This window comes from Heteronotia binoei, chromosome 19 (genome assembly GCF_032191835.1).
Source record: "Heteronotia binoei isolate CCM8104 ecotype False Entrance Well chromosome 19, APGP_CSIRO_Hbin_v1, whole genome shotgun sequence".
Taxonomy (NCBI): domain Eukaryota; kingdom Metazoa; phylum Chordata; class Lepidosauria; order Squamata; family Gekkonidae; genus Heteronotia; species Heteronotia binoei.
The window spans coordinates 34,331,706-34,355,643 of NC_083241.1; the positions used below are offsets into that span (position 1 = coordinate 34,331,706).

General features: G+C 50.2%; 1 protein-coding gene across 2 annotated transcripts in view; it reads right to left on the bottom strand.

Annotated features, from left to right (window-relative positions):
- Nucleotides 1-2,300: 2,300 nt before the first annotated feature.
- CSK (C-terminal Src kinase) overlaps nt 2,301-23,938 on the bottom strand; it is a 109,123-nt gene continuing 87,485 nt past the window's right edge. For both annotated transcript variants that reach the window (XM_060260397.1, XM_060260396.1), the window contains exons 6-13: nt 16,911-17,004; nt 15,155-15,220; nt 12,182-12,281; nt 9,920-10,010; nt 8,032-8,105; nt 5,523-5,718; nt 4,222-4,308; nt 2,301-3,676 (exon numbers count right to left, since the gene is read on the bottom strand). In XM_060260397.1, the coding sequence (XP_060116380.1) occupies nt 3,494-3,676; nt 4,222-4,308; nt 5,523-5,718; nt 8,032-8,105; nt 9,920-10,010; nt 12,182-12,281; nt 15,155-15,220; nt 16,911-17,004 (891 nt within the window). In that variant the 3' untranslated portion in view covers nt 2,301-3,493. The remainder of the gene's footprint in view (nt 3,677-4,221; nt 4,309-5,522; nt 5,719-8,031; nt 8,106-9,919; nt 10,011-12,181; nt 12,282-15,154; nt 15,221-16,910; nt 17,005-23,938) is intronic.

Genomic DNA, 23,938 nt, shown 5'->3' on the forward strand with positions numbered 1-23,938 from the left:
GACCTCCAGGTGCTACCTGGAGGTTGGCAGCCCTGCACCAGCCACACTGTATCAGTTTTAGAGGTAACCGTGGCCTCAAAAATATTATGAGAGGGACTGATCTATCCTACCTAATACCAGTTATTCCTCCTTTCCATAAATACACAGAGAAGCTATTGAAGCAACTTAACCAGCTGTAGGAAGGTTATATGGAACTGGATAAGAGTGAACAAAGAAAACTCAAATTCAGATACAATCGGGGATGGGGGGGTATCTCCATAAAAAGACAGTCCCCTGTGCAAGCACCAGTCATTTTTGGCTCTGAGGTAGACGTTGCTTTCACGACGTTTTCACGGCAGACTTTTTTACGGGGTGGTTTGCCATTGCCTTCCCCAGTCATCTACGCTTTCCCCCCAGCAAGCCGGGTACTTATTTTACCGACCTCAGAAGGATGAAAGGCTGAGTCAACCTGGAACTGGCTACCCGAACCAGCTTCCACTGGGATCGAACTCGGGTCGCGAGCAGAGGGTTCCGTCTGCAGAACTGCAGCTTTACTACTCTGCGCCATATAGCCATCCTAATTAACAGTCACTGATTGGCCCTGTCCTTTATGAGTTTGTTAAGTACCTTTGGAAAGCCAAGTAAAACTAGATAGATCCAGGTGGGCAGCTGTTTTGGTCTGAAGCAGTAGAACAAAGTAGGAGTCAAGTGTCACCTTTAAGACCAACAAAGTTTTATTCAGAAAGTAAGCTATCGTATGCATGCGTCCTTCTTCAGATGAGGGGATGGGGTACAGTGAGCAGAAATGCATATAGCTGGTAGGTTAAGAGTTAGGATCAAGTGGCAAAATAGTGTAATAAACGAATTGGAAGACCATTTGGTCTTGATAGCATTTGCGTAGGAAACGCAACAAAAGGTAATAAAAGTTGTCTGAATTGCTCTTGCTACAAGTTTAGGTAAAACAAAAGGACTTGCGTTTCCTAGTTAAGTTCTTGTCCACCTAATCTACTTTTTAACATGTAACATATATTATAAACATCATTCTAGTTTGCCATTAGAAAAAAAGAATACATTAAAATATAGCGAAAACGGGGTAAGTATATGTAACAAGATAAACAGCCAATATCCCTTATTTGAGTATGTCAGTACAAGAAATCGTATTCTGATGCACTATCCTAAGAGAAATACATCGGAATACTGTGCGTATATAGCTATACTCAGAGAGTGGGTTTAGAGCATATGTAATGGTCTTCCAATTTATTACACTATTTTGTCATTTGTATCACTTTACACTCTTAACTCACCAGCTATATGCATTTCTGCTCACTGTACCCCATTCCCAAGTTAAACTAGTCAGCCAATGCTAAATCCTGTGGCAGTGAGTTACACAGGTTAATCAGGCCGGGGCCAAGAGGAACTGAAGGGATTAAAGTCGTCTTTTGCATCACAGGTTCCTTGGGGCTGCTTGGGACCAATGGGAAGAAAGGGACTCTTATTGTTCACCAATGGCGGCAGAGGGAAGGAGCGTGCCTTATAACATAGGGGCAGAGAGCCACCTGGTGGCGATGGGTAGAATATCTCCTCCCCCTGGGAAAATATTGACTACAAATCATGGCTGCCAGCTCTGTGTTGGAAAATACCTGGAGATTTGGAAGGGTGGGGCCTAAGGAGAGTGGAGTTTGGGGAGGGGAAGGAGTTCCAATGGGCACAATGCCATAGAGTTCACTTTCCAAAGTGGCCATTTTTCCCCAGAAGAACTGATCTCTTGACACCTGCAGTTAAGAACGTAAGAGAAGCCGTGCTGGATAAGACCAATGGCCATCCAGTCCAACACTCTGTGTCACACAGTGGCCAAAAAAACCAGGTGCCATCAGGAAGTCCATCAGTAGGGCCAGGACACCAGAAGCTCTCACACTGTTCCCCCCCACAAGCACCAAGAATAGAGCATCACTGCCCCAGACAAAAAGTTCCAACAATATGCTGTGGCTAAGAGCCACTGATGGACCTCTGCTCCATGTTTATCCAATCCCCCCTTGAAGCTGGCTATACTTGCAGCTGCCACCACCTCCTGTGGCAGTGAATTCCATATCTTTACCTCTATTAGAGGCATGCAAGTTGAATTGGGCAGCCCCAAACAGAACATGCATGCTTAGAATGCTGGGAAAGCAAGCGGGGCCTGCTGGGTAAAATCTGGGGCGAGATCTGACTCCAAATTACACCGCAGAGGGGTGACTCTGTCATCTTTGCCCTTGCAGTTTCTCACCTCTGCTGCTACAAATTCGGGAGGAGAAAGATGACAAACGAGGAAGTAGGCGATCAGGTGTTGGTATGGAATGGTTTCTTTTATTATTACAGTTTAATCTCACGGTCGGCAGCATTACATGAGCGTCAAAGCACAAGACGGGACCGGAAAAGGCCGCTGGAGATGGGACATGCAAACACTGTCGTAAGCAACAGAACGATCCAAAAACAGTCAATCGGCGGGTGGCGTTTTACGGTTTGAAACGTGCCCTTGCTGGGTGGGTGTTCCTCCCAGACAAGATCGCTAAGGTTTTAGCGTGGTTTGATCTGTGTGTGTGTGTACGTGTGGATTTCTTCTCTTCTCTTTTTTTTTTTTAAAACCTTTTTTCATTATTACATTAAAAAATAAGATTTGTAACTTTAGTAAAACCCAGCAAACGAGCTGATTTTTTTTTTTTTTGTTTCCGGTGCAGTTGGAAAACAAAGAAAACAAAATAATAATAATAATAAAAAAATACCTGGAACAAAGTAAGACTGGGGGGTGGGGGGGAAAGAAGATACTGGATTGGTAAACGGATGGTTCCCAAAATTGCGAAAGTACCAAGAGGGGCAGGGGAAATCCCTTTCCTCTCACCTCCAAACCCTCCTTCCTTCCCTGTATTTCCCCTCCTGATAACGTTTCAACTTCACGCCTCTCCCTAATTCCTCTCTGCAGAAACGTAAGTCTGGTCCTAGGGAGAAATGAAAGTTTGAAGGAAGGATGGAGAGGGAGGGAGGGGGTCCCGATCCATGGAGAGGAATCGGCAGGGGGAAGTGTGTGGAATTCTGGCTAAGTACATGCCACTAAAATATTACTAAATCCTCCTTAGCCAAATGTATTCTTATTGGGGTGGGGGGGTGAGGAAGACCCCGGCTGGGGGCGGGGACAGTTCTGTCCTTCCTTCTCACGTGTGCATCTTCAGGTGGAAGAGATACCGGAGACAGCTCCACGCGGTGGCAAGAGGAGCCGGATTTCCCCCACCCCTGCCACGCCCATCCACCGAGGTACATTGGGGATATGCGCGAGTCCAATATGTTTAAGTACAGTCCTTTTGAGTGGCGGGGTTCCGATTCCTGATTTTAACCCCCCCCCCCAAATCGATGCGCTCGGTCCCTTTCTTGGGCCCCCCACCCTACCCCGACACACGTGCACGTGGGGTGGGGGGGGAGAGGCGGATCGCAGGAAGTGACGGAGGAGGCGTGTCTGGAGGAAGCCCCGCCTCCGGCCTCGATCTCACTGGTAAAGCTCAACGGCTTTGATATGCTCTAGCTGTTCCCGTAATTGGTGGAAGGAAGGCCGGTGGGCGGGGTCCAAGTGCCAGCACTTCTTCATCACTTCGTAGACAATCTGGGGGCAGCTGTCGGGGGCGTCCATCTTGTATCCCTTCTCCACGCGAGGAACTACGTCCTTCAGAGGCTGCCGGGGGGGGCGGGGGAGACAAGCAAAGAAAAAGTTAAAGTCGGAAGAACAGACAGGCTGGATTCAGCTGCAAAGTCCAGTGTTTCCTCTCCCAAATGGATGGTGGGTTGAGGACCCTGCTTCTCAGCTCTTTTCTGACCTTCACGGCAGCCTACCTTGCAGGGATGGTGTCAGGCAGGAGGGAAGGTGCAGGCTTCCACTGTTACTTCCCACCCCCTACATGATCTTCTCTGTGAGAGAGCCGCCTCCCCAGCTCTGCCCCTTTTTTGGGGGGGGGGGGGAGGTTTAAGAACATAAGAAGAGCCCTGCTGGATCAGACCAGAGGTCCATCTTGGTCCAACGTCCAGTAATTCCTCTGGACTCTGACCAGTTCCTCTGGAGGACCAGCAACAGGGCATAGAAGCCAAGGCCTTCCTGAGACTACAAGATATGTGCGAAAGAGCCCTGCTGGATCAGACGAGTCCCACAAAGATGGGCAGATCCTGTAGCTGCCCCAGAAACAAACACACAGGGAAACGCCGCACCGCAAAGCCCTCACTTACAATTCTCGGATAAGGCACTCGCCCGAAGGAGTAGATTTCCCAGAGAAGTATTCCAAAGCTCCACACGTCCGACTTGGTGGAAAATTTCTGCGGACGACAAACAAAGGGCCCATTGAGAGAAATGAAGGACAAGCCGCAAGAACAGAACTCAGCCATCAGCCAGTGGACGTACGTTGCATCCTTCTACTGAGTCAGACCTGCATTTACCAAGGTCAGGATTGTCTACTCAGACTGGTGCGCGGACTCTTATCTGGGAGAACCGGGTTTGATTCCCCACTCCTCCACTTGCAGCTGCTGGAACGGCCTTGGGTTAGCCGTAGCTCTCGCAGAGTTGTCCTTGAAAGGGCAGCTGCTGGGAGAGCTCTCTCAGCCCCACCTACCTCACACGGTGTCTGTTGTGGGGTGGCGGAGGGGAAGGTAAAGGAGATTGTAAGCTGCTCTGAGACTCTGTGACCCGTTTCCTACTAGCCTTATGCTGCTCTCACTCTTCTCTTCTCCGTGGGGCTTCCATCGGATTTCACACTACCTGCCCCGGGACTGCAACTCGCTCCGCCTCTTTCGCCCAGCTAACAAGATCCTCAAAACACCCGGAATTCGACGGAAGCCCCGCGGAGAAGAGGAGCGTGAGAGCGGCATAAAGCTGGCAGGAAATCGATCTGAGATTCAGAGTGGAGGGCGGGATATGGTCTAGGACCTGCCTACCTTAGGGACCGTCTCTTCCCATATGTTCCCCAGAGAGTACTGCGATCTGGCTCCCAAAATCTGCTCGTAATCCCCGGGCCTAAGGAGGCCCGGTTGAAGTCAACCAGGGACAGGGCCTTCTCAATAACAGCCCCTTGCTGGTGGAACCAGTTACCGGAAGAGGTCAGAGCCCCGCGGGATATTGGACAATTCCGCAGGGCCTGTAAGACGGTCCTCTTCCGGTTGGCCTATAACTGACCGGCACCAAACCACTAAAGTACCAAAAACTGAAGGAAGTGTATGGATTGCATGTTGTTGGACGAATGCACTGTTTTAATGTTTTTTAATGTTTTAATTTCTTAACGATGTAAATTGTTATTATATTTAAATTTGAACTTTATGTTAGAATCTTTGTATTGTGAGCCGCCCTGAGCCCGCCTTGGTGGGGTAGGGCGGGATATAAATCAATCAAATAAATAAATAAATAAAAATCCAATATCATCATCATCATCTTTATTTAAAAAAGAATTGTCCCTCCCCCTGGTTGTTTCTCTTCTAAACCGATGACCCAGGCTTTCCCCTCCTAGGGAAGCCGCTCTGACCCTTCTCTCTCTCCTTACCTTTTCTCTAAGTGCTTCCGGGGCTGTCCACTTCACCGGCAGCTTCCCGGTGTCCTGGGTGGACGAGGCCTCTTTCGTCAGCCCAAAATCACTGACTTTGGCGATGTTGTCCTCCGAGACCAGCACGTTCCTGGCCGCCAAATCCCGGTGGACGAAGTTGTTGGCTTCCAAATAGGCCATCGCTTCGCAGACGTCTCTGCGGGGGAGAGAAACAGCAATTTCAGAGGCGATGTGGGGAGCTGGGACAGAGGCGAACTCTCCTGGGTTCCCCTCAGGAGTGGTGACTTATGGTAACCCTGTAAGGCAGGCGTGTCAAACTCATTTGTTATGAGGGCCTGATCTGACATAAACGAGACCTTGTCGGGCCGGGCCAGGCCGGGACATGTGTGTACCTATTTAAGATTAAGTAGCAGGGATATAAACCTTTAAAAGGACACAGACAAACACGACTAAAAAAACCCCCAGATGCTTAAAACATTAGCACTTGTTGGTCTTAAAGGTGCTCTCTTTGTATTTCTCCTGTGGGATCCAGGGAACTGGGCAAAGGGAGCTCTGGCGCTTTCCCTCCCTCCCCAGGGAACCAGGAGGGGGAGGAGCCTCAACCAATGGAGAAAATAGAGGTTTTGCTCTGTAGCTCTGCTGTGTGATTGAGCAAACCTTGCAAAGCAAGCTGAGATGCAGAAGGAAGCAAGAGAGAGGGAGAAGGAAGCAGAAAAGAGTCAGTTGCTCAGAGGCCTGATAGGAGCCCTCCGGGGGCCTGATTTGGCCCCCGGACCGCAGGTTTAACACCCCTGCTGTAGGGCTTTCAAGGCAGGAGATGTTCAGAGGTGGTTTGCCAGTGCCTGCCTTTGCGTTGCGACCCTGGACTTTCTTAGTGGTCTCCCATCCAAGTATGAGGCAGGGTTGGCCACGCTTAGCTGCCAAGATCAAACAAGATTGGGCTAGCCTGAATGATCTGGGCCAGGGCTCGGTTCCTCTTAGGTGAAGAAAAAAAATCAGAGCCTTTATTATGTAGAAGAAGCCACCAGTATGGGGGAAATATATGCTTTATAGCAGGGGTGGCCAAAGTTGCTTAGCGTAAGAGCCTCATCGAATAAACATCAAATGTTTGAGAGCCACAAGAAGGAAGGAAGGAAGGAAGGAAGGAAGGAAGGAAGGAAGGAAGGAAGGAAGGAAGGAAGGAAGGAAGGAAGGAAGGAAGGAAGGAAGGAAGGAAGGAAGGAAGGAAGGAAGGAAGGAAGGAAGGAAGGAGGGAGGGAGGAAAATAGATGGGAAAGGGAGAGGTGGAAAGAGCTATGAGACATGAATGTCAGATGTTTGAGAGCCACAAGAAGGAAGGGAGAAAGGAAGGAAGGAAGGAAGGAAGGAAGGAAGGAAGGAAGGAAGGAAGGAAGGAAGGAAGGAAGGAAGGAAGGAAGGAAGGAAGGAAGGAAGGAAGGAAGGAAGGAAGGGAGGGAGGGAGGGAGGGAGGGAGGGAGGGAAATAAATGGGGGAGGGAGAGGTGGAATGAAAGCAACTTTAATGCATTCTCCAAGCCAGCTGATGGGGTGGGATGGGGGCTTTTAGAGCCCCACAATATGTGTGAAAGAGCCACATGTGGCTCCCAAGCCACAGTTTGCCCCCGCCCTGCTTTATAGAAGCTCAAAGGAAGGGAGGAAAGCCTGCCTGGTCTGTAACTCCTGGAGCCAGGTTAACAGAGGGCCTCCGGTGGGGTCATCAGAAGGTGGACAGATGGCAGGCAGACACCCACCTCTCTCCCTGTTCCTGGATCCAGCTTAGCCTTTTCCCCAAGGAACGTTTTGCATCAAGCTACAAGTTATCCTTCATAGTCTATTTTTTATCACCTTGGGAGTCAACTGATTGGTATAAAGGTCAAATCAACATCTAAGCAGGCCTCGGATTCAGCAGAACCTCACCGGAGCGCAGCTCCTGAACCTTTCTGAGGCTTCCCCCTCCTCCTCCCCACCTACCTTGTCCATTGAATAGTAGGTGAACTGCGTAACATCCCTGGATTAGAGAGCAGGCAGACAGCCAGCTTCCAGGGGCTTTGCCACACCCCCAGCAGCCCTCATTAACCCCTGGAGAAGCCCGCACCACCCTTTCCCCACTTCTTATGTGATTTTCGGAAGTGGGTGGCTTGCTGGCCTTTTGACGGGGGGAGGGGAGAGGTGGCACAGGAGAGTGAGGCCTGCTTGGGCTGGCTGGATTTCTAGCCAGTCCAAGCAGGCCTTGCTTGCCTGGGGCTCTCATTTCTTGCATCAGGTTGCTTTTGGCTGGGGGAAGGGCAGTGTATGCTAATGAGTTATGCTAATGAGCTCCGCCACCTATTTTTCTACAAAACAGCCCTTGCATATAAGTTTCCACAAATTTCAGCATTCACAGATTTTAAGCCTCCATCTGATCTGAAAGTGGCGCTAACCAACCTGGTAAGCAGACGGAATCACACACCCAGGTTGGGGGAGGGGAAGAGAAAGAGGCGGCAGGCAAGTTTCCAAGCCTGGGTACTTACAAGGAGAACTTTAGCAAGCAATCTGCTCCCAGCACAGACCTCCCTCGGGAGCGCAGGTAATCGACTAAGCTTCCCTGCAGATAAAATGAAAGGGAGAATTAAACGCTGTCGGCACGAGTGATTTCTCTGCACATGAGGGCGTGGCCAGGCCAGAACAGAGCTTCCAAAGGGTGCTATGACAGGCACTCAACAGGAGGTGGCGATCTCCTCTGCGTTCACACAGACACTCGCAAAGAGCGGCGGTTTGCTCCAGATTCGTTTCTGAACTGCCAGCACAAACGGTACGAAAGCGAAGCCCTTGGTTCCAAGAAACACTATTACCCTTTGCGAGCAGAGGAAGAAGGGGTTTCAATAGGGCAGTCTTTACACAACAAGCGATTAAAAGGTGGGATTTACTGTCGGAGGGTGTAGTGAACATATGAAGCTGCCTCGTACTGAATCAGACCCTCGGTCCATCAAAGTCAGTATTGTCTCCTCAGACTGGCAGCGGCTCTCCAGGGTCTCAAGCTAAGGTTTTTCACACCTATTTGCCTGGACCCTTTTTTGGAGATGCCGGGGATTGAACCTGGGACCTTCTGCTTCCCAAGCAGATGCTCTACCACCGAGCCACCGTCCCTCTCCCTGGCCACAGGAATAAACAACTCCAAAAGAGGATTCAACAGATTCATGGAGAAGAGGTCTATCGGTGGCTACTGGCCACGGTGATTAAAAGGGACCTCCACGCTCAGAAGCACTAATCTTCTGAACCTCAGAACGAGGAGGCAACATCAGGGGATGTCTTCGGCCTCTATGCCCTGTTGCTGGCCCTCCAGAGGAACTGTTGTTGGCCCTCCCAGCAGCTGCCCTTTCAAGGACAACTCCTACGAGAGCTGCGGCTGACCCAAGGCCATTCCAGCAGGTGCAAGGGGAGGAGTGGGGAAACCAACCCGGTTCTCCCAGATAAGAGTCTGCACACTTAGAGCTCTGGCTGACCCAAGGCCATTCCAGCAGCTGCAAGTGGAGGAGAGGGGAATCCAACCCAGTTCTTCCAGATAAGAGTCTGCACACTTAGAGCTCTGGCTGACCCAAGGCCATTCCAGCAGCTGCAAGTGGAGGAGAGGGGAATCCAACCCAGTTCTTCCAGATAAGAGTCTGCACACTTAGAGCTATGGCTGACCCAAGGCCATTCCAGCAGCTGCAAGTGGAGGAGAGGGGAATCCAACCCAGTTCTTCCAGATAAGAGTCTGCACACTTAGAGCTATGGCTGACCCAAGGCCATTCCAGCAGCTGCAAGTGGAGGAGAGGGGAATCCAACCCAGTTCTTCCAGATAAGAGTCTGCACACTTAGAGCTATGGCTGACCCAAGGCCATTCCAGCAGGTGCAAGTAGAGGAGTGGGGAATCAAACTCGGTTCTCCCAGATAAGAGTTTGCACACTTAGAGCTCTGGCTGACCCAAGGCCATTCCAGCAGGTGCAAGTGGAGGAGTGGGGAAACAAACCTGGTTCTCCCAGATAAGAGTCCGCGCACTTCACCACTATGGCTGACCCAAGGCCATTCCAGCAGCTGCAAATGGAGGAGTGGGGAATCCAACCCGGTTCTCCCAGATAAGAGTCCCCACACTTCACCACTACACCAAACCGGCTCTCTTTATTCAAGGCGGGAGCGAATAAAACCTTGTTGGTCTTTAAGGTGCCACTGGCCGCAAAAATCTGTTCTACTACTGCTTCAGACCAACGCAGCTGACCACTTGGATCTCTTTTATAAGCCCATTCATCGTTCCACCTTTTGCTTGGTTTTGCTTTGACAAAGACATTACGTTTTCTTGGAAGGAACAAAAAAAAGTGGGACAGAAACGTGTGTTTTTTTAAAAAAAATAAACAAACAGGAAGGGATCTGAGAACCTCCTACCTTTGCCATGTATTCTGTGACAATGTATAAGCTGCCCTTCTCTTCCACAATCACCCCCAACATCTGCACCAGATTGCTGTGTCGTAGCTGCCTGCAAAGAGATCCGCCGGACACCAACTCAAAAGAGAGTCGCCCACAGGTCACCGTGCCCCGCCCAGTCCTGAGTCTAATGCAAGATGGCTATAAAGGGCCCCTTTGGCTAATGTCGGAAGGCAAACATCATCAAGGGATCTCTGTGGGGCTATTTTTGTAGCAGGAACTCCTTTGCATATTAGGCCACACCCCCATTATGGAGCCAACCCTCCAAAAGCTTACAGGGCTCTTAGTACAGGGTCCAGGGACGGAATTGTAGCAGGGGCTCCTTTGCATATTAGGCCACACACCCCTGATGGAGCCAACCCTCCAAGAGCTTCCAGGGCTCTTAGTACAGGGTCCAGAGATAGAATTCCAGCAGGGGCTCCTTTGCATATTAGGCCACACACCCCTGATGGAGCCAACCCTCCAAGAGCTTACAGGGCTCTTAGTACAGGGTCCAGAGATAGAATTCTAGCAGGGGCTCCTTTGCATATTAGGCCACACCCCCCAGATGGAGCCAATCCTCCAAGAGCTTACAAGGTTATTTTTTGTAAGCTCTTGGGAGGATTGGCTCCATCAGGGGGTGGGGCCTAATATGCAAATGAGCTCCTGCTACTAAAGCCCCCCTGGATCTCCACAACCCACTTAGAAAGCCCTTCAATAAAAGGGAGACAAACCAGAGTTGGGAACGGGGACCCTGCGTTATTCGGCATTTAAAAGAAGCACACCAATTTCAAAAATGTAAAGGTGCAAGCACCCTGTGCAAACACTGGTTTTTTCCAACTCTGGGATGACATCACATCACAACGTTTTCACGGCCAACTTTTTACAGGGTGGTTTGCCATTTCCTTCCCCAGTCATCTACGCTTCCCACCCCCCCCCCAGCAAGCTGGGCAGTCACTCATTTTACCAACCTCGGAAGGATGGAAGGCTGAGTCAGCCTTGAGCCTGCTACCTGAACCCAGCTTCTGCTGAGATTGAATGCAGGTCATGAGCAGAGCTTGGACTACAGTACTGCAGCTTTACCACCCTGTGCCACGGGGTTCCTCATACCAAGTTAGCAGCAGCCTAAGAAAAACCCTGTGCCTTGGCCCTGTCATCCACTTTCAACCCATCCCAGCCTTCAAAGGGATGTTGAGAAGATAAAATGGAGGAGAGAAGGTTATACGCCTCTTTGGAATCCCACGAGGCATAAACGAAATAAATTACGATAGCTGAGACATTATGGTCTCCCTCAAGGAACTCTGGATAAGTTGATGGCACCTGAGTTTGCGCCACTGTGTGACACAAAGTGTTGGACTGGATAGGCCATTGGCCTGATCCAACATGGCTTCTCTGATGTTCTTATGTCTGGGGCAGTGATGCTCTTTATTCTTGGTGCTTGGGGGGCAACAGAGTTCTGGGGGGCTTCTGGAATTCTGACCTTTCTGGTGGACCTCCCGATGGCACCTGGATTTTAGCCACTGTGTGACACAGAGTGTTGGACTGGGTGGGCCACTGGCTTGATCCAACATGGCCTCTCTTATGTTCTTAGGCTCTGTATTTTTGGTGCTTGGGGGGCAACAGTGGGAGGGCTTCTGGAATTCTGGCCCCACTGGTGGACCTCCTGAGGGCACAGAGTGTTGGACAGGGTGGCAAAGGTATAGATGGCACTCCATGTCTGGGGCTGCGATGGTCCGTATTTTTGGCAAGAGAGAGAAGGCTTCTGGAGTTCCGGTCCTGCTGGTGGACCTCCTGATGACACCTGGGTTTGGGCCATTGTGTGACACAGAGGGCTGGACTGGATGGGCCACTGGCCTGATCCAACATGGCTTCTCTTATGTTCTTATGTCTAGGGCAGCAGTTCTCTGTCTTCTTGGTTTTGGGGGGGCAACCATGGGGGGAGTTCTGGCCCCAATGGTGAACCTCGTGAGGGCCCTTGAGTTTTGGCCACTGTGTGACATAGAGTGCTGAACTGGATGGGCCATCAGTCTGATCCAACCTGGCTACTCTTACATTCTTAAATTTGACAATGTGGTTCGGGATCTCTGTCAGAAAACTTTCAACAAGTTCCTCACAATATCTTAGCGGGGAATCCAGAGCAGGTCACCCAACTGAAAACCCTGCTCAGGTTTCTACTGCTGCTTTCCTGACGCCTTCCCCATATCTTCAATGCACCCTTCTCCCCCTATTCAGCCCCGCACTTACGTCATTACTGAAGCTTCTGCCAGAAAGGCCTGCGCCGTCGCATCGTTTTTAATACACTTCACGGCCACCTTGTTCCCATGGTAATCGCCGAGCATCACATCTACAAAGGACCACAGAACGATCAATATGATGAAGCCAGTGTGGTGGAGTGGACAGAGCCTGGAGAGGAGGCAGCTGAGAGGTGATATGATCACCATCTTCAAGTACTTGAAGGGCTGTCCTCTAGAGGATGGTGTGGAATTGTTTTCTGTGGCCCCGGAAGGTAGGACCAGAACCAATGGGTTGAAATTAAATCAAAAGAGTTTCCAGCTCAACATCAGGAAGAACTTCCTGACCGTTAGAGCGATTCCTCAGTGGAACAGGCTTCCTCAGGGGGTAGTGGGCTTCTTTTATGTTTGGTGTAGTGGTTAAGTGCATGGATTCTTATCTGGGAGAACCGGGTTTGATTCTTCACTCCTCCACTAGCAGCTGCTGGAATGGCCTTGGGTCAGCCATAGCTCTCGTAGGAGCTGTCCTTGAAAGGGCAGCTTCTGGGAGAGCTCTCTCAGCCCCACCCACCTCATGGGGAGGGTCTGTTGTGGGGGAAGGAGATAAAGGAGATTGTAAACTGCTCTGAGACTCTGATTCAGAGAGAAGGGCGGGGTACAAATCTGCGGTCGTCGCCGTCTTCTTCCTTGGAAGTTTTTAAACAGAGGCTAGATGGCCATTTGACAACAATGAAGATCCTGTGAATTTAGGAGGAGGTATTTGTGAGTTTCCTGAATTGTGTAGGGGTTTGGAGGTCCCTTCCAACTCTCTGATTCTATGGTTCTATGACTAGGGTCTGGGAGACGCCGGTCCGAGTCCCAGCTGTGTCTTCCAACTGGCCTCATGGCCTTGGGACAGTTATGTGCAACCCAAATAGGGCCGTTCGGGAGGATAAAACAGGAGGGAGAAATAAAAACGCCCTCAGTGTGCAGGTCAAGGCACGCACAAACATCTCTCCTGCTTGTTCTGGACACTGGGGTGTTTCACAACCAAGGGAGGAAGTCGGCCAGTTTGTGCAGTCCAGAACAGTTTCCAGCCAGAAGCTTTGGGTCTATTCAGGTTTTACTGTCGCTCAAGGTCCAGGGGAACGTGCCTGCGCAGGCCTCGGTTGCAAAACACTCGGTAAATGTCAGCGCAACGCACATCTATGTTCAGTCGCCTCAGGCTGCGTCTGTCTCTAGACCTGAGCAAAGCTCTCCCACCTCCTCCAGTACTTCTTCCCACCTGGCCAGAACACTGTGGCTCATTGGCAGAGCCTCTGCTAGGCGTGCAGAAGGTCCCATGTTCAACCCTGGTATCGCCAGTTCAAAGAACCAGGTAGCATAGAAACGCAGAGCTGGAAGGAGCCTCTGGGGTGTCATGCAGTTCAATCCCCTCTGCAAAGCAGGAAATTTACAGCTACCTTCTCCCCACCACCACTCCCCCCTGCCCCTGTAACCCCTACTCTATGCTCTTTAGCTTGGAGAAACGTCGACTGAGGGGTGACATGATAGAGGTTTACAAGATTATGCATGGGGTAGAGAAGGTAGAGAAAGGAGGACTTTTCTCCTTTTCTCACAATAAGAGAACTCGTGGATATTCAATGGAATTGCTGAGCAGTCGGGTTAAAACTGATAAAAGGAAGTCCTTCTTCACCCAAAGGGTGATGAACACATGGAATTCACAGCCACAGGAGGTGGTGGGGGCTACAAGCATAGCCAGCTTCAAGAGGGGACTGGATAAAGATATGGAGCAGAGGTCCATCAGTGGCTATTAGCCACAGGGTACAGATGGAACTCTCTGTCTGGGACAAGTGATGGTCTGTATTCTTGGTGCTTGGGAGGGGCAACAGTGGGAGGGCTTCTAGTGTCCTGGCCCCACTGATGGACCTCCTGATGGCGCCTGGGTTTTTTGGCCCCTGTGTGACACAGAGTGTTGGACTGGATGGGCCATTGGCCTGATCCAACATGGCTTCTCTTATGTTCTTATTGAGTGTTAAGGAGAATTCCTTCCTGATCCCGAAGTGGCAACAGGCATATAAGAAAGAGCGATGACCATTGACTCCTCCCTCCCTCTCACGATCTGCCTAAATTCACAGGTTCAGCATCGCTGTGAGGTGGCCATTTAGCCTTTGCTTCAAAACCTCGAAAGAAGGAGAGCCCACCATGGAAGCCTGTTTGACTGAGGAACCGCTCTTTCAGGAAGTTCTTCCTAACGTTGAGCCGGAAACGCCTTGGATTTCATTTCAATCCGTCGGTTCTGATGGGAAAGACCTCCAACCGGAGACCCTGGAGTGCTGCTGCCGGTCTGAGTGGGCAATACTGACCTCGATGGACCAAGGATCTGATGCGGTATGAGGCAGTTTCAGGTGCTCCCCCCTCAAAAAAACCTCAGTCTCCCTCATCCCAACCATTTCATGCCACTTATTGAAAATCCAGAGCGGCCCCCCTGCCCTTCCCAGCCCTCCAGTGACTGGAGTTTTATCTTCCCCCTAAAGTCCATTTTGTTCCATTCTCATGGACTCCTTATCAGTTCCTTTGGTTTGCGCCATTCCACACCCCCCCCTTCCACGTAATCATTGAATTGAGAATGATGATCAAATCATGTCCCTCCATTATCAAATTTGGGGAAGATAAATTTCCTACTTTGGACAAGCTGTGAGTTATTTTTTTTTTTTTAATTTCCCTCTCCGGGTTCATGTCTGGGTTGCCCTCCCCGAGCCAGTAATTATTTCTTTTATCTACATCCGAAGCCCGGTTTTATGTTTTTCCTCCACCGTCTGGGTAGGTTCACAAGTTGACAAGTCTGCTGCTCGGTTCGGGAAGGGAGAGCCAGTTCACAGCCTCTTTCCAAAGTTATTCTCCTTCTCCGTGCTCCCCCATACCGCCCATATACGGCTCTCCTGAGTTCTACGCTTCCTGCTCAAAGACAAAAGGGATACAGGCCACCACGAAGAGACCAACTTGCCTCCAAATTCTCCTTTGCCGATGGCCTTCAGTAGTTTCAAGTCCTTCATGTTGAGGGCCCATCCACCTGGAAGGGGAAGGAGGAAGAAGAAGAAGAAGAAGATATTGGATTTATATCCCGCCCTCCACTCTGAAGAGTCTCAGAGCGGCTCACAATCTCCTTTACCTTCCTCGCCCACAACAGACACCCTGTGAGGTAGATGAAGATTTTGGATTTATATCCCGCCCTCCACTCTGAAGAGTCTCAGAGCGGCTCACAATCTCCTTTTCCTTCCTCCCCCACAACAGACTCCCTGTGAGGTAGATGAAGATATTGGATTTATATCCCGCCCTCCACTCTGAAGAGTCTCAGAGCGGCTCACAATCTCCTTTACCTTCCTCCCCCACAACAGACACCCTGTGAGGTGGGTGGGGCTGAAGAGGGCTCTCACAGCAGCTGCCCTTTCAAGGACGACCTCTGCCAGAGCTATGGCTGACCCAAGGCCATTCCAGCAGGTGCAAGTGGAGGAGTGGGGAATCAAACCCGGTTCTCCCAGATAAGAGTCCGCACACTTCACCACTACACCAAACCGGAAGGGAAATGGATGAGACGACAAGCTGTGCTGGCAAGTGTGAGCACCCCTACCCCCCCCCCTCTGAAAAAATGAACACACCCCCAATTTTTCATGCAGTGCTCACTGGGCAAGTGTGAGCACATCACACAGTTGGTAGCTTGGAGGACGCATTTAAAAGTTTGAGAGCCAGTTTGGTGTAGTAATTAAGTGCGCAGGCTCTTATCTGGGAGAACCGGGTTTGATTCCCCACTCCTCCGCTTGCAGCTGCAGGAGTTGTCCTTGAAAGGGCAGCTTCTGGGAGAGCTCTCTCAGCCCCACCCACTGCACAGGGTGTCTGTTAAAGGAGATTGTGAGCTGCTCTGAGACTCTGAGATTCAGAGTGGAGGGTGGGATTTAAATCCAATATCATCATCTTCAAAATGAAGGAGGAAGAGGAGATTGGATTTATACCCTGCCCTTCACTACCCAAAGGAGCCTCAGAGCAACTTATAATCTCCTTTCGCTTCAGCTCCCCACAGCAGACACCCTGTGAAGTAGGTGGAGCTGAGAGAGCTCTGATGGAAACTGCTCGAGAGGAACAGCTCTGTGAGAACTTGTGACTAACTCAAGGTTACATCCACAGGAGCATGTGGAGCAGCGGGGAATCAAATCCAGTTCTCCCAGATAACCACTACGCCAAAGCAGACCACCAGTTCTCCGTGTGCTATTTACTGGATGACTATAAGCGCACCACAAAACACGAGCACACTCCAAACATATGACCACACAGCTAATTCCTCATGTAGTGTTTGCTGGGAGAGTGGGAGCACACCACAAATACATCAAACACACCCCTGCAGCGCTTACTACGCAAAATACCAGCCGGCCACCAATTCCTACTAGGAGCATGCAAGCATCCTTCAAAACATGTACACACTCCAAAATACGAGCACACCCCAAAATACGAGCATCCCACCAGTCGCTCCTGCAGTACTTCCTGGCAGAATGCAAACGAACCTCCAAGCACAAGCATGCTCCAAAATGTGAGTGCACCACCAATCCCTCATGCGAGTATTTACTGGCTGAGTGCAAGCACACCACCAATATGATGAGTGCACTCCAAAATACACTACTCCGGCATGCAGCACTTGCAAGGAGAGTGTGAGCACACTTCAAAATACCCCAAAACACAAGCACGTTGCCACTCCCAGATCCAGTACTTACTGCGCGAGAACTCATCTTGGGCAGCCACCGTGCCCTCCATGACTTTGGGCTTGATGAGGCGCGTGCACAGCCCGTCAGCGTCCGTGGTGTAGTGCTGCCAAGGAAGGAGAGGGCATACTTAGGAATTAAAGGTTTTAACAGGAAGCTGGGGTGACAGTGAGGCATAGCGGTTGGACCAGGAGAGGGGGGCCAGGGTTCGAAGCCTTTCCTTAGCAAGAAGGTGACCATAGGACTGTTCTGAGGAGGGGGGGGGAATTCTAGCAGGAGCTCCTTTGCATATTAGGCCACACACCCCTGGTGCAGCCAACCCTCCAAGAGCTTACAGGGCTCTTAGTACAGGGTCCAGAGACAGAATTCTAGCAGGGGCTCCTTTGCATATTAGGCCACACACCCCTGATGGAGCCAACCCTCCAAGAGCTGACAGGGTCCAGGGATAGAATTCTAGCAGGGGCTCCTTTGCATATTAGGCCACACACCCCTGATGGAGCCAACCCTCCAAGAGCTGACAGGGCTCTTAGTACAGGGTCCAGAGACAGAATTCTAGCAGGGGCTCCTTTGCATATTAGGCCACACCCCCTGATGGAGCCAACCCTCCAAGAGCTTACAGGGCTCTTAGTACAAGGTCCAGGGATAGAATTCTAGCAGGGGCTCCTTTGCATATTAGGCCACACACCCCTGATGGAGCCAACCCTCCAAGAGCTGAGAGGGCTCTTAGTACAGGGTCCAGAGATAGAATTCCAGCAGGGGCTCCTTTGCATATTAGGCCACACCCCCTGATGGAGCCAACCCTCCAAGAGCTTACAGGGCTCTTAGTACAAGGTCCAGGGATAGAATTCTAGCAGGGGCTCCTTTGCATATTAGGCCACACACCCCTGATGGAGCCAACCCTCCAAGAGCTGACAGGGCTCTTAGTACAGGGTCCAGAGACAGAATTCTAGCAGGGGCTCCTTTGCATATTAGGCCACACCCCCTGATGGAGCCAACCCTCCAAGAGCTTCCAGGGCTCTTAGTACAAGGTCCAGGGATAGAATTCTAGCAGGGGCTCCTTTGCATATTAGGCCACACACCCCTGATGGAGCCAACCCTCCAAGAGCTGAGAGGGCTCTTAGTACAGGGTCCAGAGATAGAATTCCAGCAGGGGCTCCTTTGCATATTAGGCCACACCCCCTGATGGAGCCAACCCTCCAAGAGCTTACAGGGCTCTTAGTACAAGGTCCAGGGATAGAATTCTAGCAGGGGCTCCTTTGCATATTAGGCCACACACCCCTGATGCAGCCAATCCTCCAAGAGCTTACAGGGCTCTTAGTACAGGGTCCAGAGATAGAATTCTAGCAGGGGCACCTTTCCATATTAGGCCACACACCCCTGATGGAGCCAACCCTCCAAGAGCTTACAAAAAAGAGCCTTTTCCTGGAGGAATGGCTACATCAGGGGTGTGTGGCCTGATATGCAAAGGAGCTCCTGCTAGAATGCCATCCCTGGTTGTGAGATAAACTAGAGCAGGGTTTCCCAACTTTTCTTTCCCATGGTTCGGTTATTTTTACACTTCTCCTTCGTGGCCCACTAAAACTCGGGGGTGGAGCTAGGAGACTTTGGGGGTAGAGCCAGGAATTATGTCATTTCCTGTGGTGTCACTTCCAGGTCAAGGGCCAAGTGATGTCACTTCCAGAACACTGAGCCAAAACTCCACCTTTTCTTGTGATGTCACTTCCAGGGCACTCCCCCAAACCCGCCTCTTCTTCTGAAGTAACTTCGTTTTTAGAAAAAAATCTCTGAAACTCATGCTGAGCCAAAATGGGGGTGGAAAGTGGGTGGTCTGCAACTTTTTCATACATTCCCAGGGACCTCTTTCCACCCTCACAACTGCATGCACCTGTTTGTGTGTTGTTGTCCAGCTCACAAGCACTCCTAATGCCCATGTTCAATTGCCTGCACCACCTACACACCCCTTCCTCAACAGCACTGGCCAGTGTATGCAGTTGGGAGTGCTGTTGCCACTGCCATCAGGAATGCCAGCACTGTGTACCATCCACACTGGGCCCTGGCAGTTGCTCTACCTCAATATATGCTGACACATTTAGTAGGCCCTTCCTTCAGCTGCTACTACTGGAACCCTGCCTCAAGCTACAATCAAGCTTGCTTGGTTTCAAGAAAATCTTTTGACAGCTATTTTTCATACTTTTCCTTGACGGAAACACTGGGAAACTGCTGTGAAAGGCAGCAGAGAATTGTACTGCAATTAATGAATTAATTTCAAATTATATAAAGTTCATACAAGCTTTTCTGCAGTTATCCCAAAAGATATTTATGAGGGGCTTGCAGCTTTTTACTGGCTGTGTTTCCCATGCCTTTAAAAGCAACCTGTTGTGCAGATATTTAGCCAGTGAACTTCTTTTATCCTTTTTAATATCTACAAGAGGAGCTTAATTTTGGAAGGAAGGAAGGAAGGAAGGAAGGAAGGAAGGAAGGAAGGAAGGAAGGAAGGAAGGAAGGAAGGAAGGAAGGAAGGAAGGAAGGAAGGAAGGAAGGAAGGAAGGAAGGCTCTGTTAGTGGCTCTCCAGGGTCCCTGGCAGAGGTCTTTCCCATCTCTCACTGCCAATTTCTTTTAACTGGAGGTGCTGGGGATCAAACTTGGGACCTTTTGCATGCCAAGCAGAGGCTTTCCCACTAAGCCACAGCCATCTGGAGATCAGATACTGAATCAGACCGTCAGTTTACCACGGGCACTATCATCTACTCAGGCTGGCAATGGCTCTCTGGGGTTTCAGGCGGAGGTCTTTCACATGGGCTCCTCCTGATCCTTTTAACTGGAGATGCCGGGGACTGAACCTGGAACCTTCTGCACACAAAGATGCTCTATCACTGAGCCACAGACCTGCTGCCTCCTGGGAGCGCCTTGACCCTTTAACAAACATAGCATCATATGTCACCAGCCTTCTAATTGCAAGATTATGTTTAGAACCACCCTGCATCAGGATTAGCAGCAGTAAAGCTGTCGCCCACTAGGGGGAGATGTGAGGTCGAGAACGGCTCCTGCAGCTTTTCTGCAGCCCCAGAGAAGAAACCCGCACATGTTCTGTTTGGTTCACCTCGGTTGGGTCCAACTGCCGTGCCTCCCTCTGCCATGACCGGAGGCAGGTGGCAGCTCGCACCAGCCCATTCTTCCTCAGCCCGAGCCGCTGTTAGGAGCATTTGTGCCCATGCCCTTCCTTCCTCTCCCCCGCTCCGCCGCCATGTGCTACGCATACAGCATACACCCCTGAAACAGGGCCCCGTACCTGCTCCACAAAGCAAGCGCTTTCAAAATCACTCAGAGCTGGCTTCCTGTCTGTGCGTGGGGGTGAGAGGCAGGAAGCTTTCGGCATGTCTGAGCCCCACAGACTGTGACTGCGTGAAACACAGCAGGAGTTGGCTGAGCTGGCAGAGAGCTGGCTAAAACAACATCCAATCAGTCTGAGTCCCACAAGCCTGTGGCATTGTACCAAGGAAGGGCTTTGGACCAGAGAACAGCTTTTTCGTCTAGAAGAAGAGCAGGTTTTTATACTCTGCTCTTCTCTACCTCAAGGGATCTCAAAGCGGCTTGCAATCACCTTTCGCTTCCTCTCCCTGTAACAGGTACCTCCTGAGGGAGGTGGGGCTGAGAGAATACGGAGAGAACTGTGACTGGCCCAAGGCCACCCAGCAGGCTTCATGTGGTTGTTGTGGGGAATTAAATCTGGTTCTCGGAGCCGTTTGCACCCCTGCTTTCTGCTCTTCACCAACCACCACAAACTGCCTAAAAGCTCCTGGAAAGTTCGTGACGGGTCTTCAGTTTGCAAACATCGCTTCACGAACCATGAACCGTACAAAATTCGTGACAAACTTTCGTTCGTGAGCCGGTTCGTGACCATCCCTGTGTACCACACTGTTGCGGAAAGAGATGGCTACAGAAGGGACAGAAGTTCACACAATGTTACCGGTGGGTGGGGGGGAGGACAGTAAAGAGGCTACTTCTCTCTCTCTCTCTCTCTCTCGTCACATCAGAATTCAGGAGGTTGAGGGACAGAAAATTCAGGACAGATTTCTGCATCCAGTGATAAATTTTCTTAGAATCATAGAATCCTAGAGTTGGAAGGGATCTCCAGGGTCATCTAGTCCAACCCCCTGCACAATGTAGGAAACTCACAAACACCTTCCCCTAAATTCACAGGATCTTCATTGCTGTCAGATGGCCATCTAGCCTCTGTTTAAAAACCTCCAAGGAAGGAGAGCCCACCGCCTCCCGAGGAAGCCTGTTCCACTGAGGAATCGTTCTAACGGTCAGGAAGTTCTTCCTAATGTTGAGCTGGAAACTCTTTTGATTTAATTTCAACCCGTTGGTTCTGGTCCTACCTTCCGGGGCCACAGAAAACAATTCCACACCATCCTTTATAGGACAGGCCTTCAAGTCCTTGAAGATGGTGATCACCTCTCAGCCGCCTCCTCTCCAGGCTAAACATGCCCAGCTCCTTCAACCTTTCCTCATAGGACTTGGTCTCCAGACCCCTCACCATCTTTGTCGCCCTCCTCTGGACCCCTTCCAGCTTGTCTAGGTCCTTCTTAAAATGTGGTGCCCAAAACTGAACACAATACTCCAGGTGAGGTCTTACCAGAGCAGAGTAAAGCAATAAAATCACATCACGTGATCTGGACACTATACTTCTGTTGATCTCGTGGAACTCCCTGCCACAGGATAGGATAACGGCTTCTAGTTTGACAGATGTGCACAAAATCGTGGCCCACCAACGGCTAGGAGCCATGAGAGTGGGTTCAGAGGTAGGAATGCTAAATTGGTGTGTGTGTGTGTGGGGGGGGGGGAGACAGTGAAAAGAAACTTTGACTTCCGTGTCCTGGTTGTTGTAGGTCTTTGGGGGCATGTAGTTGGCCACTGTGTGGAGCAGGATGCTGGAGCTGAAGGGCCATGGGTCAGATCCACTATGGCTGCTCATGTTTAGAAGCCAGACTCGGTCTGCTTGGCATCTGAGATTTCATTCAGACAGGGAGGAAAGAAGGAAGGGGGAAATTCTCAACCAAGGGCCGCCTGCAGCCCCAAGAGGGATTCTACTGAATTTTGCAACCCAAAATACTGACTTCAAAAATTTCCTCTTTCAATCTTGTTTCTCCCTTGCATGAGTCTTGATTTCCCCACTGCTTTCCATTTTCTCGCACTGGGTTTGTCTGGTTGAATTTACGCATTTTGGGGGGGGAGGGGGAAAGGAAAGAAAAGGTCCCCTCTGCAAGCACCAGTCGTTTCTGACTCTGGGGTGACGTTGCTTTCACAACCTTTTCACAGCAGACTTTTTACGGGGTGGTTTGCCATTGCCTTCTCCAGTCATCTACATTTCCCCCCCAGCAAGCTGGGTACTCATTTGACCAACCTCAGAAGGATGGAAGGCTGAGTCAACCTCGAGCCAGCTACCTGAAACCAGCTTCCACCGGGATCGAACTCAGGTCGTAAGCAGAGCTTAGGACTGCAGTACCGCAGCTATAACACTGTGTTATTTACTTCAACTATTTACTTATTTACTATTTATTCATTTATTTAAAACAGTTCTTAGCTGCCTTTCAACTGTACAGGAACTCAAGCGCTTACAACCAGTGTTCCCTCTAAGCTGAGTTAGCGTGAGCTAGCTCACAGATTTTTAGCCTACGGCTCACACATTTCTGTCTTAGCTCAGGAAGGATGACCCCAGAGCACACTAATGGATGCAGCAGCTCACAGCTTCAATGCCAGTAACTCACCAAGCAGAATTTTTCCTCACAAGACTCTGCAACTTAGAGGGAACACTATATATAATAATAAAAAAACCACAACTAAATACATGAAAAATACTAGCTAAAATCTATAACTCGCAATTGCCAGCAGATAGAAGAAAATAGATCTTTCTCCCCCAGCGGGGACTCAAGACAGCCTTCGATGGTTCTCCTTTCCTCCGTTTTATCCTCACAACGGCCCTGTGAGGTAGGTTAGACTGAGAGTACATGGCCAGCCCCCAAGGTTGCCCAACAAGCGTTCACAGCAAAGCGGGGATTTGAACCTGGATCTCCCAAATCCAAGTGTGATGCTCCTACCTCTACATCTCACAATTGCATTGGAGGAAAAAACAAAAGGGGGAATATCAGCGCTGGAAATGCATGAAGGCAATGGCGGACCAACATTTTTAGGGTCCTGAAGCTTGAACTGTTATGGGGGCCTCTTCTCCACCAGCAACGATAGGGCAACATCCAACAAGGTCTAAAGAGCCTTGCTGCTCTTGCAAGAATCTCGAGGCCCAACAACGGAGAACAGGGTGGTGGGGTGGAGCCCTTGAAAATGGGCCATACAATGAGCCCCTTTCCACCAGCAATGAGGTCTAGATAAGAAAGACTGCAGATTTATACCCCGCCCTTCTCTCTGAATCAGAGTCTCAGAGCAGCTGACAATCTTCTTTATCTTCCTCCCCCACAACAGACATCCTGTGAGTTGGGTGGGGCTGAGAGAGCTCTCCCAGAAGCTGCCCTTTCAAGGACAACTCTTGCGAGAGTTATGGCTGTTTTCTTCTTCAACGGGGTTGTTTCATGACAGATCACTGCAAGTTTTTTAAAAATTCAACCACTACATCTCAGATTTCGATTAAAATTGCTGTACTGGGTCATCTCACACGTCAAAGTCACGTCAATTTCTTAAGCTATGGGGATAAAACTTAGGGAAACGCATATATGCATGATGCATCATATCTAGCAAAGACCACAACTCAGGGTTCAGGCGCTGCAAGACACCAAGAAAGTTTTGAAATCTGACCAATTAACAGGGACATTTTGAGGCCATATGAAATGGGGATTAGAGCATATTCTAAGATCAATATTAAGTACTTCATATGAATATATGAACATATGAAGCTGTCTTATGCTGAATCAGACCCTCGGTCCATCAAAGTCAGTATTGTCTACTCAGACTGGCAGCAGCTCTCCAGGGTCCCAAGCTGAGGTTTTTCACGCCTACTTGCCTGGACCCTTTTGAGTTGGAGATG